Here is an 18663-nt window from a genome sequence, read left to right as displayed (position 1 = left end):
ACCACTGCAAGAAAAATAACAATAAATTTTAGATATAATTCTTTTATTGAAAAGCTAGAAAATATTACAAACGCAGAAAAAGAAAGCACACTAATTGTTTTTACTTTTTGTTATCAATTATTGCGATATCAACATAAAAAACAAAAATAAAAAAAAATATATGACATTGCGTTAAAAATCACCCAGCTGATTGTTCTCTTGATCCATCTAAAATAGTAAAAAAATTAAAAAAAAAATGTTGTATTGTTATCATTTCAAAAGTCTAATTACTAAATTTGGTTACAGTTTTCTGAATCAAATTATTTTTTGAGTTCTTCGAGATTTCTTAGAAACAATAACTTCATATTCTTATTTTTATCGTCTTCATTTTATTCTGTGCTAACTATATTGAAAATCCAGTTTTTCTGCAATGTTTCCTAAATTGTATTCTAGGAGCTAAAATATAGCTTGATCTCATTGCAATCTTGAAATGTACGAAATGGGTTAAAATTCTCATTCAGTAGAGCTGATTGTATATAGAAGTTTGGCCAATGACAATCTCAAGTAAAAACAAAATATAAAATAAAAATATAAAGGGTTGTAAATATAAAATAGAAAGCTACTAACTGTCATGTCTTTAAATTACGGATTGCTATAATTATAATGAGACTAGATAATTATAGCAGACAAAATGATACAGTTAGTAGAAATGCCAGGTACTCACAGAAAATCCATATCTTGATACAAATGTAGCTTCACGATGTTCACCATGTGGACTTGATTGATTGAAGACTTGGTAAGTATTAAATGGAGGGCTGTGTGAAATAAACGTAAAAGTGAATAGCCTACCTGGCACATAAATGGACGCTCAATCTAGAAGTAAATAGCCTACCTGGTACACAAATGAATACTTAATCTAGAAGTGAGTAGCCTACCTGGCGCATAAACGGACGCTTTATCTAGAAGTGAATGTAAAGGTCATCTGTTTCTGTGCCAGCACAACGACCAACCGCGTTTAGTTTTCTCTAACCCTAAGAGCTGGGTGGACTTAGAGGCGTCCGAAAATCTCGAAATTTAAAATCCGTCTTCACCAGGATTTGAATCTGGGACGACAGGCTTGGAAGCTTAAGCGCTTACCGCTCAGCCACCACACCATAAACTACACAAGTAAGTGTTGTTTATTTGAGAACAAAACTTAAGTGCTGAGCACTGTTGCAGAACAAAAAGAGAGAATTTCAGACAAACAGAAAAGGGGGGGGGAGGGAGTCAATCTGCTGAGCAGAAAGACGCTGGCTAGAAAGAAGTCTGATAATTGTTACAAATACTTATGTTACATATTAGGCGCCATTTTTTTGTTTACACTCTTAGCGTAACAGAGACGAGAAGGCCGAAAAGTAATTCATTCGCCCATCTTCCAAACACCGGGATGTAACAAAAAACGTACATGTAGAGATGCAGTGAAACAGCTCGTTCCGTCTTACTCACATTCGTCATTTGATGAGTTCCGCCACGTCCTTGGGAGAAATAAAAACAAATATAAACGAAAAAAAAATTGAATTAATAAAAAAAAAATCTTTCACATTTAACGCATGACAAGGATTATTTCCGTAAAACAGTTGGTACCTACTGGACATGTGACAGACGTCACCCACTCCGTACTCCTTGTCTGCTTTACGTTCATTGTCCTGGAAATGTGTTTCTTGCATAATTCCGTGTAGAATCTTAACACAAACAGATTAGGCATATTAAAGTATTAAAAACCAATACAATAAACAAGCAAAAGAAAAAAAAAATTAACAGAAAAGCTTATCTAAGGGAAACACCCACTAATTACTGATATTTATTTCAAAATGACAAGGGTTAGCTCCCTTTTGGCTATATAAAACATAATAATTTAATTACTACTAATTGATTAACTACTTTTTGAATTTTTTTTATTGATTCGTGTTTTGTCATCGACTGTTAATAATTATTCAAAATTTCAACTTGATCCGAGTGTGGTAGAAAAACGTGACCAAACAGAACATGGGGAATAAATTAATAAAAATGAAAAAAAAAATCTTATTGAGTAGCTTCCCCTCATTTCGATATCAAACGTAATAATTAATGAACTAATTTTATTTTTTTATTGTTTCATGTTTGGTTATGCACAATGAATAGTTGTAGTTGTGTGAAAAAAAAGGTTTCAACTTTTTACCAGACAGACAGAGAGACAGACAAAGTGAGATGTCAGCTTTATAAAAAAACAAGATGGTTTCAGAAAATAAATAACACAACCTGCACTACCTCACGAGTAGCTTTGCGGGTACATCCTATCAAAATATTATCTAACTAAATTCACACCTCAATCTTCAAATACAAAAACAAAATTTAAAAAAATACTCAGAAAGACACAAAGATAAAGGCACATTCCTCGTCCCATATTCTGAGACAAATTTGTACAAATGGTCCTTCTTCCCTAGTGCTATTAGAGCATGAAATGGGTTGCCTGAGCTAACCAGGAAAACCAGTGACTTAACAGAATTTAGGTCATTGGTCAATATGCATGACTAAATGCATGACGCGTAGGACGTAATCATCTTCTTTTTTTTTAAGTAACGTCTGTATTATATAAGATAAGATATTTAATATCTCTCTTTCTGTCACCCTCTCTGTTTCTTCATTATAACTATGTTTAACTTTTATAATGAACTACGCTTGCTTTGGGAAGACCACACTCATCTGTTTCACTTAAAACTCAATTAAAAACTTAATTGAATTATATATTATATACATTATATGTAAATACATACACACACACATACATACATATATATATATATATATATATGGCTCCTTTTGTCTCGAAAGGCAATGGATGCGCCCAAATGAGTCACTGGTTTTGGCTTAATCTTGAGACGGGGCAGAATCTGGTGTGGCTAATCAAGCCAATTCTAGAACGGCAGACTTTGCCACAATTCTTACATGTGTATGCCTCTGATTTAGGGCTAGCGGACAGGGCAGCTTTCTTTTTTTCCCTCTTGATTTAGGCCGCTTCAATATGTATATATATACTTATGCAGTCGCATAGGTTGCTGTGACCGGCAAAGTAGCGGCGTATACTACGCCGCCGTAGACTAGTATAATTGTATAATTACACTTTTTAAAAAATGAAACCTCAGAATTTGCGCTATTCAATTTTAGCTTTATCATCATAGGAATCCTTGGGCCTTAGGTCTCTTTTCTTTGCCTCTTTTTTGGGCTTTATGTGCCTCTTTTTTGGGCCATCTTGTCTCTTTTGTGGGCTTTTTTTTTTAGGTTTTTATTTGTAAGTTCTAATAATCCACAAGTATTAAATCATAAGCAATTGAAAAGTGATTAACCTTAGAAATATAATAATAGTAATAGAAATATTATTTAATATCAAAGACATTCTACCTAACCATTGAAACCACTAGAGACAGAAAATTGATACAAGTATAATTAAACTTAATTGTTACAGGCGAGGTTTCCATTTTAGTAGCTCACAAAATAGTTAGAAATGCTTTAGAAAAAGGGTAAATGTTGATTTTTGAATAAGTGATTGATTTTTAACATAAGTTTCTCGTAATATTATTATTTATTTTTTGCCAGCAATGTGAACATACTATCGTGTTCTTAAAAGGGAAGAATTTGTTTTAATTAAGACACGCGTGTTTGCTGTGTAAAATTGTATTTAGCTAGAATCTAGATTAACCTTTTACTACCAGAAGATATTTCATATTTTGTTATAGGAAAGATGTCAGAAAAGAATGTTATTGGATCAAAGTTAATAAGACTAGTAAGGGGTACTTTGTTTATTGGCATAGACAAGCATGCATCCATACAAAAAAGAACTCATTAGTCAATTAATAACTGGTCAGTAATTATTTTGTTTGATACCAACAAGAGAAATTAATCCTTTAGTATTCACAGAAATGGCTAAATATGTAGAGTTGTGTCTCCTTAAATAACTCTCTTTAAAAATTATGAAAAAGGGAAATAACTTCTACATTATTGAGATATAGTTGTAAGTACGGAGTTTTCCCCCTTAGATAAGCTTAATTTTAAAAGAATATTTTAAACAAAAGTTTCCTGTTTTTTTGCTTGTTACGATATTACTTGACTGGACCTTGAAATAGCACGCTGAATCATTGTGATCATGAATTTCATTCTGATAGCCTGGATCCCAGCAGCACAAGGTCAAGGCGAACCTGTCCTTGTCCTCATAAATCAAATTTCTGCTACACCTAACAATAAAGAGAAGATACAGATTAAAAACATCGACCAACAAATAGAATGTGTAACATAACAAGTTAAACAAGGAAAAGGGGAAAGTATACTCAATTAAAATAAAGCTTATTTAACGGATAGAACCACTAATTACTGCCATTAATTTCAAGATGGCAGGGTTTAGTTCCCTTTCTTCTGTATGAAACAGAATTTATTAATTAATTCTAATAGATTATTTTATTGGTTAGTTTTTTTTTTTATTAATTCTTATATTGTCGTCAATTATGAATAATTACGAAACATTTATCTTGATCTGAGAATAGGAGGTGGGAGAAAAAACGAGACAAATCGTAACAAGGGGTATAAATCCATATGTGCATCCAAATCTCTCATTAAGAAGCACTTGGTTCTCCTTATTTTGATATCAAACAAAATATTTCATTACTAATAATTAATTAACAAATGTATTGTTTTGATTGATTCCAGTTTTGTCAGGTGCAATGAATAATTGTGCAAAGTTTCAACTTGATCCGAGAATGGGAAGTGGGAGAAAACTCATGTTCGAAATTTCTACCAGACAGACAGAGTGAGTTGATATAAGCTTTGTAAAAACAAATATATTGCTAGAAAAGGCAGCAGTCTAATGACCGTAAACAGTCACGCGTGATAAGCCAAGTTTGAGACACAGCCTAATCAAACAAAGCAAGATATATCTGTATGCGCTGACATAATAAAAAAAACAACGAACTAGATGTTAGATAAACCTGTAGTCACAATGAGTGTTTAAACTGGGACTAAGGACTATTCAGCTGCATTCTAAGCTCAATAAAATAACAAGCTGTGGAACAAACTCACATAATAAACTTGTGACATTTTGGACAAAAGTCTCAAATGATTGAATAAAAAGTTATAACGAAAGAATAGAGGGATAGAATTTTGTATGTACTGTTCGGCTGTTATGCAGTTAGAAGTTTGATTTTTAAATTGTTTGAAATATTGATATATAAATGGTGTTGTAAATTAGAATATTCATATTTCTTTTTTGAACAAAGAAATGTGTGTGAACAGATGCCAAATTTATTTGAAAAGCAAAGAGGTTTTTAAGCTTTATTCAAGGTTTGTGTGAAAGTTAAGTTCTAAGACAGCAAGGTAGAGTTTCGCTAGCTGTTTGTTGCTACAGTCAAACGCACCCTCTCATTAACGTTCAGAATCCAGAATTAGCTCAACATTCTTCTACTTATAGTTAGTTCTACTAGCTTATTATTTTCATTTACACTGTTTATGGAAAGACGAATGCATAGCCCTCGACACCAAAATCAGAGTGATGCGTTCGTTCTTTGATCATGGCCACATTCTTATATGCTTGCGAGTCTTGGACGCTGACTGCAGAGCTAGAGAGGAGGGCCCTGGCAATGATGCTACATAAGGATCCTAGGTATCACATTTAAAGACTGGATCACAAACGAAGAGATTAAAGACAGCGTTACTGAAGCGATGGGACCCCACGATGACCTACTAACTAAAAAAAACGCAAACTAAAACTCTATGGTCAAATTACAAGGTCTAGCAAAGACCTTCCTTCAGGGAACATTACCAGGAAAAATAAAAGAGGCAGACAGAGAAATCGATGGAAGACAACAAAAAAGAATGGACGGGCCTGCCATTAAAAGAGGCTCTATCCAAGGCAAAAGACAGAGATGAATGGAGATAGACGGTGGACAAATCTTGCGTGGATCCCCAACGATCCAACAGAATAACACTCAGTATCTATTCGTATGTTGGTATTAAATATTGTTATTGTTAAACGACCATTTATTTACAGTTCGTTTACCATTTTGTTCTTAAATTAATATATTAGCCTGCCTAGGTGGGGAAACTGGTTAATGATATCCCCTAGCTAGACCTGTAAAAATTACCTTGACAGTCTAAAAAATCTAATAACGACAAAGGTGTAGGACAAATAAAAAGTTTATCTTATCAAATCTAATTTTATCTTATCTATCACAGACGTTACTTCCGAATAGAAGATAATTTCGTCCTACGCATTTCATGTGTTAATCTAGTCATGCATGTTGGTCAATGACTTAAACTCTGCTAATACAGTGTGTCGATACAGTGGACTACTCTATTATCAAATACAATGATGGCTTATTCTTACACAGTATTCGATTCTCCATTTATAAAAGTCCACTCATTCTTGTTTGGATACTACACAATATAGTGTAGGCGTACACTCACCCCTGTCTGTGTCCTAGAAACGCGTATCTCCTCCATTCCTGAACGGGGATGTTGCAGGTTCTTAAGAGTTCAGTATATTCCTCTCGATCCTGATCTTTCATCAGTCTCCAAATAAGTTCTTGTAGCCCCATAATGCATTGGTTTCATGGGACAGATCTGATTCCTCTATCTCTACAGTGTAAACAACCAGACAGATTAACACATTGAAAACACATTTACAATACTAACACATCTCATCTTTGAATGTTTCATTGAATGTTTCATTTGTTTTTAAAGTTACCTAATGATAAATCAACAGAGATTATGATGACAAGACACTTAAGGCAAATAATTAGCACTCTTATGCTAAAAAAATTAATTAGTAAAACAATATGCTGTTTTTTTTTTTGTCTAGTCTCAAAAGGTGAGTTATGTTATAAATTACAGACTTGCTTTTCCAAAGATAATTACGTCGCAAACTTATCCACGAGTTATTCTAATTTGCAAGTTAATTATAGACTTACACTCTGCGCTAAGTCATTGCTTTCAAGGCTGATTCATACTTTCATGACACCAGGGAAGACGATGCACCTGTACGAATTTGCCCAGACTTACAGGTTGTGGAGTTGCATCCGCACACGTCTTTCTGTTATGTCCTACCGCTCGTCTTCTTAAAATGAAGGGTTTCCGCTAGTTGCGCATGTGACTGCGTGTCCGTGCCGCAGAGCTCAAGAAATGAGCGTAGGAAAAATCAAAGAAAAAAAAAATTCATCCAACTAAATAATACGTAGACTAATGTTATTAACACTTTGACTCAATTCAAATTGTTATCTGGCCTTAAGTAGGCCTCTTATCGCATAGTTTCTAAGATACACTTATGTCAGTGCTATAAATAGTCGAACTAAATCAGATTGAAGTTGTTTTGAGAAGGAATTATTAGAAGAGAATAGTTTCTTGGATCTATTGATTACTTCAACACTAAAGTCTGTTGGCTAAATAAATATTTCCTTTTACAAATAGGGACCCGACTTTCTTCCCTCCCTTACTTCTATTCGTTGGTGTGCGCTCGTTATGTGTTTGTTAACAAAAATTACATTTTGTTTTATCGATATGTGTAGTATTTGGCGGCCACTTGAAAAGGGAAAAGCCGCTTTTAGATTTATGTCCGTACGTTCGTCTGTCTCTCTATCTGTTTGTCCATCCATCCCTTTTAGATCGCAACAACTAGAAAAAATATTGAAAATCCGACATCATGTATTTTAGATCTTGCTAGTTTTATTTTTTCTTATCTGATAGGGAATCTTTTAATTTTTAAAATAAAATATCTAAGTTGTTTTTTTTTATTGATAGATCTAGCTTCATTAATGGATTCGCGCTCTGGTAAAAAAATATTATGTCATATTTATAAAAAGAAAAATATATTAATGACTAATGATTAAATATGTATTCCATTTCTTTATTAACTCCTGTAGTAAAATACACATTGAAATGTTTTTTTTATTTTTCTTAATCCAAACACTCCTTGAATTGTAAGAAAATATTTTGGAATATATTTTTACCGTACAGTGTCCTGACCTTGTATACCTGTGGTCAATCAAAAGGGAACAATTCAAAAACAATCAATGAACATTTAGATCTAGATTTCTAGATCCATTCATTTCATGATTAATCTTTTAAAAGGACTGATATGTTATCAATTAAATGTAGACTAGACCTAGGTCTAGATTTATAGACCAGTCTTCACCGAGATTCGAACCCAGGACTCAGAAGTAAGCTGTTAATCGCTCAGTCACCAAGCCCTGCTCGTTAACCGCTGGCCAAAGAAACAGATGACCATAACATCATCTGCCCCATAGATCGCAAGCTCTGAAAGGGGAACTTTTTTAAACCAGTGAAGCAAAATCTACGTCTGTTCTGTATATCCGTCCAAAGGGACTCGACTGAATTTTATTATTTTTTTTTTTTTGCGGTGAAGAGGAAGGAATTGTTACCCAACTAATGTTGGAGTCCAGTCTTTAACAGTGCGCAAATTCTGCACTAGCTTGGATCAAGTTGGATGGCGGTGCGCATGGCAGGGTTATAACAATATATAATAATAAGTAATAATAACAATATGTTACTATCCAGTGAACGCTTTATCTGTGAACAATTAGTCTGTGGACGAATTGTCAGTTAACGATGTGTCGTGTGAATGATTTGTCGTGAACCAACTGTCGGTGAACAAGTTGTCTGTAAGAAAGTTGTCGGTGAGGATATGTCGGGTGAACGAATAGTCGCGTGAACGAAGTGTCGGGTGAACGAATTTTCGGGTGAACGAAATATCCGGTGAACGAATAGTGGCGTGAACGAAAAGTCGTGAACGATTCGTCGGTGAACGAAATGTCAGTGAACGAATTGTCGTGGAACCAATAATATTCTGGTTAAAAATGACATATTCCTAACCCAGGACACAACATTCAGAAGCCAAACGCTTAACCACTCAGCCACCGCGTCCTGCATTAGAACCAGACGACCTTAAACTGAAACAGCGCTTCTCAGACTGTACGATCGTGAGCTGATGGGAAAGAGGAGGAGGGGGTGAAAGGTAGTCGGTACAAGTTTGAGAGACGATAGACACTGGACTATCACTTTGTTGTATCTTTCTATATTCTCTCTTACGTAAAATAGTTAGAGAAGTTGTTTACATTTGGTCCAATCTAATACGATGTACATTCCTCGTCCCATATGCTAGGACAAATTTGTACAAATACTCCTTCTTCGCAAGTGCTATTAGAGCATTGAATGGGTTGCCTGAGCTAGCCAGGAAAACCAGTGACTTGGCAGAATTTAAGTCATTGGTTAATATGCATGACTAAATGCATGACGCGTAAGATATTTACAATATGTACTTATAAAGACTACGTGCATGGGCAAGATTAATTATTATAAGCCTTGTCTTCGAGTTCGAAGATTAGTGAGGAATACAGTATTTCCCGTGGCTGCTCAGCCCCAGCTGTGATCTGCATATTTTGCCACATTCGGGGCAAGCATAACCATTGCCCCCAGGTGGTCGATTTAGATTTTCTTTTCGTCGTATGCGTTTGTCCTCGGCAGCAGATTTTCTTTTTGTTCTCAAATGTGTATCCCGCGGTCTTCGTGAGTGACCTCCAGCTGTCTCGCGCCGACGCCGCATGCAGTCAGGTGCTCTCTTCTATGTCAGCCAAGGAAAGTTGACGCCTAAGCTGGTCTTTGAAGCGTTTCCGTGGGGCGCCTCTGTTACGTCGACCACCTTTTAGCTCACCAAAAAAAGACTGCCTTTGGCAATTATTAAACCATTACTAATAAACATTCTCTTTAACAATAGATGATGTAATTTTTTTGACCACACCACGATGTCACATGTAGTGATTAAAAAAAAACGGAAGCAGAATATTTGGATTCCTAATTTTATTTTTAAGTCAATGTTTAGCATCAGAGTACATAGATCATTCAATATTCATTAATACATTTTAAAACAATACTTATTTCAAATTTTAGATCAAGATTTAGTTGAGCTTAAATAAAGGACAAAGTTTCTTAATATCTTTATTAATAAGTGATTATTTTATCCTATAATTATCTTCATTGGATTTATAATTATTCTAAATTAAAAAACAACAACTTTATAAGTAATATAAATAGAAATGTGAATGCCTGAATCAGACATAGGAAAAAATTATAGATCTGAGGTTATTATAAAAAAAAAAGTATATTTATTTGTAATTTTTAATACAAAAATTATAAAAGTTTAAAAAGCAAATAATTTAATTGAAAGTCAGTATAGGTTAAAAAATATAAAAGCCAATATGATCTTTAAGAATATGAATAATAAATGGGACTTTAAGCGTTTGCACACACAAAGATCAGTACAACGTTTGGTGAGACACAGTTTAGCTCATTTTTAGCCACAATGCTTCTCAGGACAACATGAGTCTTCACACTGTTTAGCACACTTTGGACCATCGCACTTCTCAGGGCAACATGAGTCTTCACAATGTTTAGCACACTTTGGGCCGTCACCGCACTTCTCGTGACAACACGTGTCTTCACACTGTTTAGCACCCTTTAGGCCATCATCGCACTTCTCAGGACAACACGAGTCTTCAAAATGTTTAGCACACTTTGGGCCATCAATGCACTTCTCATGGCAACATGAGTCTTCACACAGTTTAGCACATTTTGGGCCATCGCACTTTTTAGGACAACACGTGTCTTCACACTGTTTAGCACACTTTGGGCCATCACCGCACTTCTCAGGGCAACATGAGTCTTCACACTGTTTAACACATTTTGGGCCATCGCACTTTTTAGGACAACATGTGTCTTCACACTGTTTAGCACACTTTGGGCCATCGCATTTCTCAGGACAACACGTGTCTTCACAATGTTTAGCACACTTTGGGCCATCATCGCACTTCTCAGTACAACATGAGTTTTCACACTGTTTAGCACACTTTGGGCCATCATCGCACTTCTCAGGACAACACGAGTCTTCAAAATGTTTAGCACACTTTGGGCCATCACCGCACTTCTCAGGGCAACATGAGTCTTCACACAGTTTAGCACATTTTGGGCCATCATCGCACTTCTCAGGACAACATGAGTCTTCACAATGTTTAGCACACTTTGGGCCATCGCATTTCTCAGGACAACACGTGTCTTCACAATGTTTAGCACACTTTGGGCCATCACCGCACTTCTCAGGGCAACATGAGTCTTCACACAGTTTAGCACATTTTGGGCCATCGCACTTTTTAGGACAACATGTGTCTTCACACTGTTTAGCACACTTTGGGCCATCACCGCACTTCTCAGTGCAACATGAGTCTTCACACTGTTTAGCACATTTTGGGCCATCGCACTTTTTAGGACAACATGTGTCTTCACACTGTTTAGCACACTTCGGGCCATCGCATTTCTCAGGACAACACGTGTCTTCACAATGTTTAGCACACTTTGGGCCATCATCGCACTTCTCAGGACAACATGAGTCTTCACAATGTTTAGCACACTTTGGGCCATCACCGCACTTCTCAGGGCAACATGAGTCTTCACACAGTTTAGCACATTTTGGGCCATCGCATTTTTTAGGACAACACGTGTCTTTACACTGTTTAGCACACTTTGGGCTATCACCGCACTTCTCAGGGCAACATGAGTCTTCACACAGTTTAGCACATTTTGGGCCATCGCACTTTTTAGGACAACACGTGTCTTCACACTGTTTAGCACACTTTGGGCCATCACCGCACTTCTCAGGGCAACATGAGTCTTCACACTGTTTAGCACATTTTGGGCCATCGCACTTTTTAGGAAAACATGTGTCTTCACACTGTTTAGCACACTTTGGGCCATCGCATTTCTCAGGACAACACGTGTCTTCACAATGTTTAGCACACTTTGGGCAATCATCGCACTTCTCAGGACAACATGATTCTTCACACAGTTTAGCACACTTTGGGCCATCACCGCACTTCTCAGGGCAACATGAGTCTTCACACAGTTTAGCACATTTTGGGCCATCGCACTTTTTAGGACAACACGTGTCTTCACACTGTTTAGCACACTTTGGGCCATCACCGCACTTCTCAGGGCAACATGAGTCTTCACACTGTTTAGCACATTTTGGGCCATCGCACATTTTAGGACAACACGTGTCTTCACACTGTTTAGCACACTTGGGGCCATCGCATTTCTTAGGACAACAAGTGTCTTCACACTGTTTAGCACACTTTGGGCGATCACATTTCTTAGGACAACAAGTGTCTTCACACTGTTTAGCACACTTTGGGTTACCACACTTCTCAGGACAACATTTGCTGACATCAGTAAACATGATAGAAAGCTGCTGCTCGGTGGAGGTTCCAGCCAATGGATTGTAACGTCCTTTTACTTCCTGAAATTTAACATTATTAAAACAATTATTTCGTGAAAAATAGAATTAAAAAAAAACAACTTCAATTAGCTAAAATTACTTATTGCATATCATAGATCACTTAAATGAGCATGCTATAAGCATCGTAGCAAGTAGCGCTATATAAAAACAATAATTTAATTTTTTAATTTAATACCATTCATCTTTGTAAAATTGCATTTTTAAACCCACCGTTCGCTTTCCTTCAATTGATGTGAAGGTCATTTCTGCACGTACTTCCTGTCCTGTCTCCTCCTCAAACCAGGAGCAGTGCCTGAAGGGAGGTCTGAAAAAAAAACATAAAGGCGTAGACTACGTGATCCAAGTAAAAAGTGTTGCATCATTGAGTGTACTGTACGATTGCTTTATACTATTTAGAGACTGGAATATACTATGCCAACCTAGACATTTCAACTACAGTCTTAGAATATTGCTCTTTGGGTAAATAAAAGTAAATACAAAACACGCCATTGACACTAAGTTTTCACCAGCTTCAGTTACCATTTATTCTCTGCTATAATCTCAAAGGAGTAACTAGATTAAAAACGAACTATCATTATTATTTTATCATTAGACGTATGTAACTTAGAGACGCACTATAGTTGACGGACTTTGAACGCGACATTTAGTGACGGATAACTTGATCTGTTAATTACTGTCGAAAAACGCAAAATAAAACTCTTCCTTGAAGGAACTGTACCAGGGAAAAAAAAAAGGAGAGACAGACGTTGAAAGTGATGGGAAGACTGAACTGGCCTGCCATTGAAAGAGGTTCTATCCAAGGTAAAAGAGAGGAATGGAGAAAAAACTGTCGCCACATCTTGTATGGTGCCCCAACGGTCCAACAGATTATATATAGCTCCTCCTTCGTGGTCGAAGATGAGCACATTTCTCATTTCCTATGGACTCGAAGATGACTGTAAAGTCCAATCCTCACTTTAAAAAGCCGGCCGCATACGTTGCATGGGTGGGTTAGGTCAGTTGCAGATAGACCTGCTTTTTTCTCTCAGCGTTTTCACGCTGACCACTCTTCTTCCTTCATATCTCCAACAGTCTAAGGGAATAGGTGAAGGTGGTGAACATGGTGACTCAAGATAATTTTTTTTTAAAATTAATTAATCCAGATACAACCCCCTCACTCCCCAGTTGAAAATAGAGGAGACGGGACCAGATTTCACAGAACATTGAGCATTGAAACACGCGCTAATGATAAAAGTACCAGATGTACTTACAAGTAAATGTGAAGAGAGATGGTCATTTCGCTTTTGTTGTTGTTGGTAACACGGTGCAAACCTTTATCATCTTTAAAAAAAAAAAAGACATATTAGTGTCTTAAATCACTTTAACAAATCCAATCGTTAAATCCAATCTTGCACACAAGCAGACGCTCGATAACAACACACGAAGCAAGCAAAAAATCATAATTAATTAATTATTTTCTTTTATATAGTAAATTTACTAAGATAAGGGGGGTCCAACCAACTCTAATGGGTACTGATTTAAGTTAGGGAAAGTAAAAGCGATTTCTAGTGGTGTTGGCCACATGACACGCTGCTTATTAACCGTTGGTCAAAGAAACAGGTGATCGCAAGGTCTGATAGAGAATTAGGTCTTTCGCAAAAATTTTTTAATTGATTTGATTTTAGCATAACAAAACTGGTTTTTTTTTTTTTTTGTTTTTTATTACTAGTTATTAATTTCATTTATTATATTTTTTTTAACCACGATTATATTTGTTAAATGTTTGATGTGTTTCGGGTGTTCTTTCAGAGTTGAAGACAATTTACTTCCTAGTCCAAACCTCCCGCAGGAAGACGAGGGATGGGAGCGGACGGGGTTGGACCATCGATAAGTCCAAACGTCAGTCCAGCGCGCAAACCACAAGACCAGGCAGCCATGTAAAGAATCGTGTGAAGAAACAAGTCCTTTTACGTTTAAAGTGCCTTTTAATTGCGAAACATTTTAACATAACATATATACACGGCAACGTTATATACAGACACCCAACTTCACTCGCTGACTTTCTTCCTTCTTGTTTACACACTCGTCACTTCCCCTAAGTCCCCTAACTCACCGATACCCAACACTTGACCGTGTGTCACGGTTGACCTCACATAGTAACCGTGTCACAACAAATCGTCATACAGAAACTCTCAATCATTCAGACGTTAGTTGCCCCTTACTAACGACAGGCACACTACAATCGTTAGATTGAAGTATATATATATGTTTCATGTGGTTACGCACCCCCAGCTACGATCTACATATTTAGCCCAACCAACGCAGACATAATCATTGTCAGACGGTGAACGATTAAAATTTTCCCTTTCGCCGTCTACGTCTGTATTTTAATACCCATTATACAATGTATCATAGAGCCAATTAAAGCGCTAAATTAATAAACTGTGTTATTGTGCATTTATTAAGTGTGTTACATTTTTTGCTTTAAAATTTTAAAATAATTTTTTTTTTTTTTGCAATAGTTTTGTTTTAGAATGTTTTAGACTCCTCTTAAGTTTATACATTCTAGTAAATAAAATAAAAAAAAAAAAACAACAACCCAGGTTCAAGTTACACAAACTAACAAAGAAACTGACCAGTCATTAAGTTAAGATCCCCATCGGTATAAATCTTTTCTTCTCTCGGTATCATCTGACCTACTTTAGTTGGCCAAGCAAACATCTCCTCCCTCAGTTCCCCCTGAAGAACCTGAAGACAATTTGTTTCACAATTATTGATTATTTATTAAAGTTGGTACATATACGCGGTGTTTCTTTAGAGTTGTTTATGTATTTTATACAGTAAGGAATTATTGAAGACTGCAAACAGAATGTGGAGCATAACCAAACATCTGGTTATAAGCAGCTCTAACTAATATCAGAAGTACAATTAGTACATATACACATGATATCGACTATGGATATCATACAGCGTAATAAAAAACGTCTGCTTTTAATATATCAAACAAGATATTGGGTGGAAAGTTTAGCGAATGCAAATAGTTTCATTTGAAAATGTTGATAATGAAAACTATGAACTTTTAAAAATCGTCAACCGACAGTTTAGGTTTTAAAAAATACTCAGCACTAGTATAATTTTTACACGAATTCAATATTTATAAGTAAAATTATATATATTAGAAAGATATTCATCTATATTGTTACGAATCTCACTATCCAGGCTCTCTGCAAACTGCACCATACACCACCAACTTAAAGAACTTGACAACTCAGGGCTCCAAAATAACGTAAAGGTTTAATGTCTATAAATAACAGCCAATACTGTACAATTGGCAGCACGTAGAACAGTACAATTAGCTCTGCGATAACAAATATCTCTCCGATAACACCGTTTCGCCGTATCAAGTCTTGCACAGGCCTCTCCGTCTCGTTCCGGGCTTGCACTGGGTTCAACAGTTCGGGACTGACTTCACACACTTGGGCTAGTTGTGTCGGACTCGATCACAGACCAAGATCAAGACGCCGTTTGTCTCAACTATACTTGACAGTACTCCGCACTGAACCGTCGTAATGCTCCGTACAGAACCACACCGTTGAACTGTGCTGTAGTCGACAGTGTTTCTGAACCGTCTTGACTGCGACAATTCCGCTCTTTATATAGGGTCCTTACTGGCCTTCTCGAACAGGACAGAACGCCGCTCGATGTTTCTAGGTGGTCAGATGACTACAACTCTCGTGACGCTCCTGAGCTCTGTTCACGACGTCGATCCTTCCCGAACCATCATGTTGACACTCGTCTCGGCCGATCGTCGTAACTCGTCACGGTTGACCGCTCGTCTAGCGCTGGCCTGGGGCGATTTGCGTCGGCTGACTACACACACACACACCACTACCCCCATCTGTGCCACCACCAGGTTTATAACAATATCATAAAAAACAACTATAACTTTTCTGGTGTATCCGGTGTAAATAATAAAGGTAGTGTTGATAAGCTATATTTTTGTTCAAAGGCCTATACTACTTTTGCAAGTTTTAGAACTGTAGAATCAATATTTCCAAGATTTTCCTTCTTTATTTTTAGCTATGTTAGTGTTTCATTTAGCCTTCTTGGTATTACTTAGTTTAGTGAAAATCCCCAAATAGAAGGGAAAAAAATATACTTAGATTAGATTGGTCTGGCAGAGTCGTAAAGAACTTTGCTTCCGAACCGAAAGTTCCAATCCCGGTAATAACTGGGATTTTGAATTTTGGAATTTTTAGGACGCCCCAACTCCACTCAAACTCTAATGCGGTACCTGGCATTAGTTGGCGAAGTAAAGGCAGTTGCTGGCCACATGACAGGGTCGTTAACCGTGAGCCACAGAAACAGATGACCTTTCCATCATCTGCCCTACAGATATTAAAACCAGAAAAGGAAATTTACATCTCTTCGATTAGATCTATATTCGTTCATAAATCTTTTGTTACCTTTAAGAAACAGTTTGATCCTTCGTGGGCATGGATCTTGCTTCCTTTGCCAGGTTGCCAGCACAGAATCAAGGCATTGAATTGGCCAGGTTTTTCCACAACTAAATTTCTGCTGTACCTTCAAAACAACAACAAATAAAATATGGTGGACTTGAAGTTTGATAAAATGCATTTTCCATATAAAAAATTAAATTAATCATCACTAATTGTTTCACTAGTTAGTTAAATTTTTTATTGATTGATGGGATGTCATCCACAATGAATAATTGCGCAAAGTTTTAACTTCATCAAAAATATAGAATTATGAGAAATAAAGTGTCAAAGATTTTGACCAGATAGACAGACAGATGTGACTTCATATACGTTAGGTAAAAATTAATTCAACTCCATTATCATTGTTATGGTTGCTAAATTTATGAGTAGTATTTGTAGTGTAAACTTTCTCCAAACTATGATATGCAAATAATTTATCTTTCAAAGATTCAACAATAACGGCCTATGTAAATGTTAAATAATGAATCGATCCCATGAATACTGAAATGAATAAGATGTTTTACCCTTCAGCAGGGTTGGAGAAAGCATACTTCTCCCAGTCAACTTTGTTACTTTTGTAATTGTGGATCAATTCTCCAACAGCTTCAACATTGCAGGTGTCCCCTTGAAGCTGTGCTTCAATATTGGTGAGAAGCTTCTCTAAGCTCATTTTTCCTTCGGTCATTGGCCTTTTAGATAGTAATTAGCATAATTAAAGAAATCAAAATATAATAATTCATAAATATAGGAAATTGACAAAACGAGAAGAATTATCTGCTAGATTCAGAGCATTTGTATATTTAACTCATTCAAATATGTTGAAAAAGTTTGCACTAAATAGTAGGTAAACAATACTTTAAAGTGAAAAAAGTTTTTAAAAAATCAACATTACATCAATTATTAAGTTGAAAGGAAAACAAACTGCTCTCTAGATTTAGTGAGTAACACGACACGCTTCCCCTATATTGGCGCTCGATTCTTAACTTCTGTTTACCTATCTCAGGGCAGAGTTAATCCACAGTGAATGATCTACACTATTTATACTAAGAAACGAAATCTAACTTTTGGGCTGACATAATGTTAGTGTAAGCAGCTCACTAAGATAAGTTTGACTAGAATATTGTGTCCTTGTTGCTGATGTAATGACTTTTTCGATTCGTTTGTCATTATTATATTTTACTTATAACTCAGAAATAACATTTACGCATATTTTCTACTAAAATCAAATGAAATAATCAACAACAGATTCTATTTTTATTTCTTAGTGTAGAGAAAGAAAAATAAAATAAGTGTTGATGACTATTTTTATTACAATTCTTTTAATCAGCTTGTACATTCATGGATGGAAGGACATTGCGTGGACACGAATTTCTAAAAAGGCTTTATCGACTTTCCAAAAAGTTGACATTTTATGTATATCTTTGGGAAAATAAAAATACAGGAAGAACTCTGGTTAGACTGTTACTGTTATTTGGAATACACGCTAGTGGGAATTCCAGCATGCTTTTACTAAAGAATTAAATCAATAATGAGACTTTTAGGAATTACGCAATGCTTTGTTTAGAAATCATTAGCTGGACTGTTAGAATTAATTTGTGACAATATATGCATATTAATTTGTGACAATATATGCATATTAATTTGTGACAATATATGCATATTAATTTGTGACAATATATGCATATTAATTTGTGACAATATATGCATATTAATTTGTGACAATATATGCATATAATAATTTTACAATTTTTCCATATATTTTATGACTACTATATGTCTAACTGGATTCATTAATATAATTATTATAATATCTCTAACCAAATACAATATTCTAGTTTAGACTAT

General features: G+C 35.8%; 2 protein-coding genes across 4 annotated transcripts; both read right to left on the bottom strand.

The window, feature by feature from the left end:
• Window positions 1-26: 26 nt before the first annotated feature.
• On the bottom strand, window positions 27-7250 carry LOC106079456 (cysteine dioxygenase-like). 3 transcript variants are annotated; one of them, XR_008776552.1, is made up of 7 exons: window positions 6951-7248; window positions 6448-6618; window positions 4109-4226; window positions 1607-1700; window positions 1465-1493; window positions 704-794; window positions 27-207 (listed from the first exon to the last, which is right to left on the bottom strand). XR_008776552.1 is itself a non-coding variant. In XM_056020075.1 (7 exons), the coding sequence occupies exons 2-7, from the start codon at window positions 6576-6578 to the stop codon at window positions 129-131; spliced, it is 546 nt and encodes a 181-aa protein (XP_055876050.1). In that variant the 5' UTR covers window positions 6579-6618; window positions 6951-7250; the 3' UTR covers window positions 27-128. The 3 variants fall into 3 exon arrangements, 2 of the variants coding, with proteins under 2 accessions (XP_055876050.1, XP_055876054.1); XM_056020075.1 differs by having other exon boundaries at window positions 1603-1700; window positions 6951-7250; XM_056020079.1 differs by having other exon boundaries at window positions 1424-1493; window positions 6951-7247.
• A 2895-nt stretch (window positions 7251-10145) lies between these two features.
• LOC106078701 (keratin-associated protein 16-1-like) lies at window positions 10146-17866 on the bottom strand. Its single transcript, XM_056020069.1, has 7 exons — window positions 17711-17866; window positions 17343-17507; window positions 16786-16903; window positions 14956-15067; window positions 13591-13660; window positions 12551-12644; window positions 10146-12340 (listed from the first exon to the last, which is right to left on the bottom strand). Coding segments are annotated over exons 1-7 (2556 nt in total). The 5' UTR covers window positions 17713-17866; the 3' UTR covers window positions 10146-10345.
• Between the last annotated feature and the right edge of the window lie 797 nt (window positions 17867-18663).

The sequence above is a fragment of the Biomphalaria glabrata genome, chromosome 1 (genome assembly GCF_947242115.1).
Source record: "Biomphalaria glabrata chromosome 1, xgBioGlab47.1, whole genome shotgun sequence".
NCBI lineage: Eukaryota > Metazoa > Mollusca > Gastropoda > Planorbidae > Biomphalaria > Biomphalaria glabrata.
The sequence above is the reverse complement of the archived record's forward strand: the minus strand, read 5'-3'. Positions and strand labels throughout refer to the sequence as shown.

What these genes read in the sequence shown, in the direction of transcription:
- LOC106078701 (XM_056020069.1), bottom strand. An exon ending in GGATCTTAACTTAATGACTG is followed by an intron (nt 13,661 to 14,955) that starts GTCAGTTTCTTT and finishes TTTTTTTTAAAG; the next exon opens with ATGATAAAGGTTTGCACCGT. An exon ending in ATCTCTCTTCACATTTACTT is followed by an intron (nt 12,645 to 13,590) that starts GTAAGTACATCT and finishes TTTTTTTTTCAG; the next exon opens with ACCTCCCTTCAGGCACTGCT.
- LOC106079456 (XM_056020075.1), bottom strand. Translation starts at nt 6,578, where the DNA reads ATGGGGCTACAAGAACTTATTTGGAGACTGATGAAAGATCAGGATCGA. An exon ending in TTTCTAGGACACAGACAGGG is followed by an intron (nt 4,227 to 6,447) that starts GTGAGTGTACGC and finishes CTTTATTGTTAG; the next exon opens with GTGTAGCAGAAATTTGATTT. An exon ending in GAACTCATCAAATGACGAAT is followed by an intron (nt 795 to 1,464) that starts GTGAGTAAGACG and finishes TATTTCACACAG; the next exon opens with CCCTCCATTTAATACTTACC.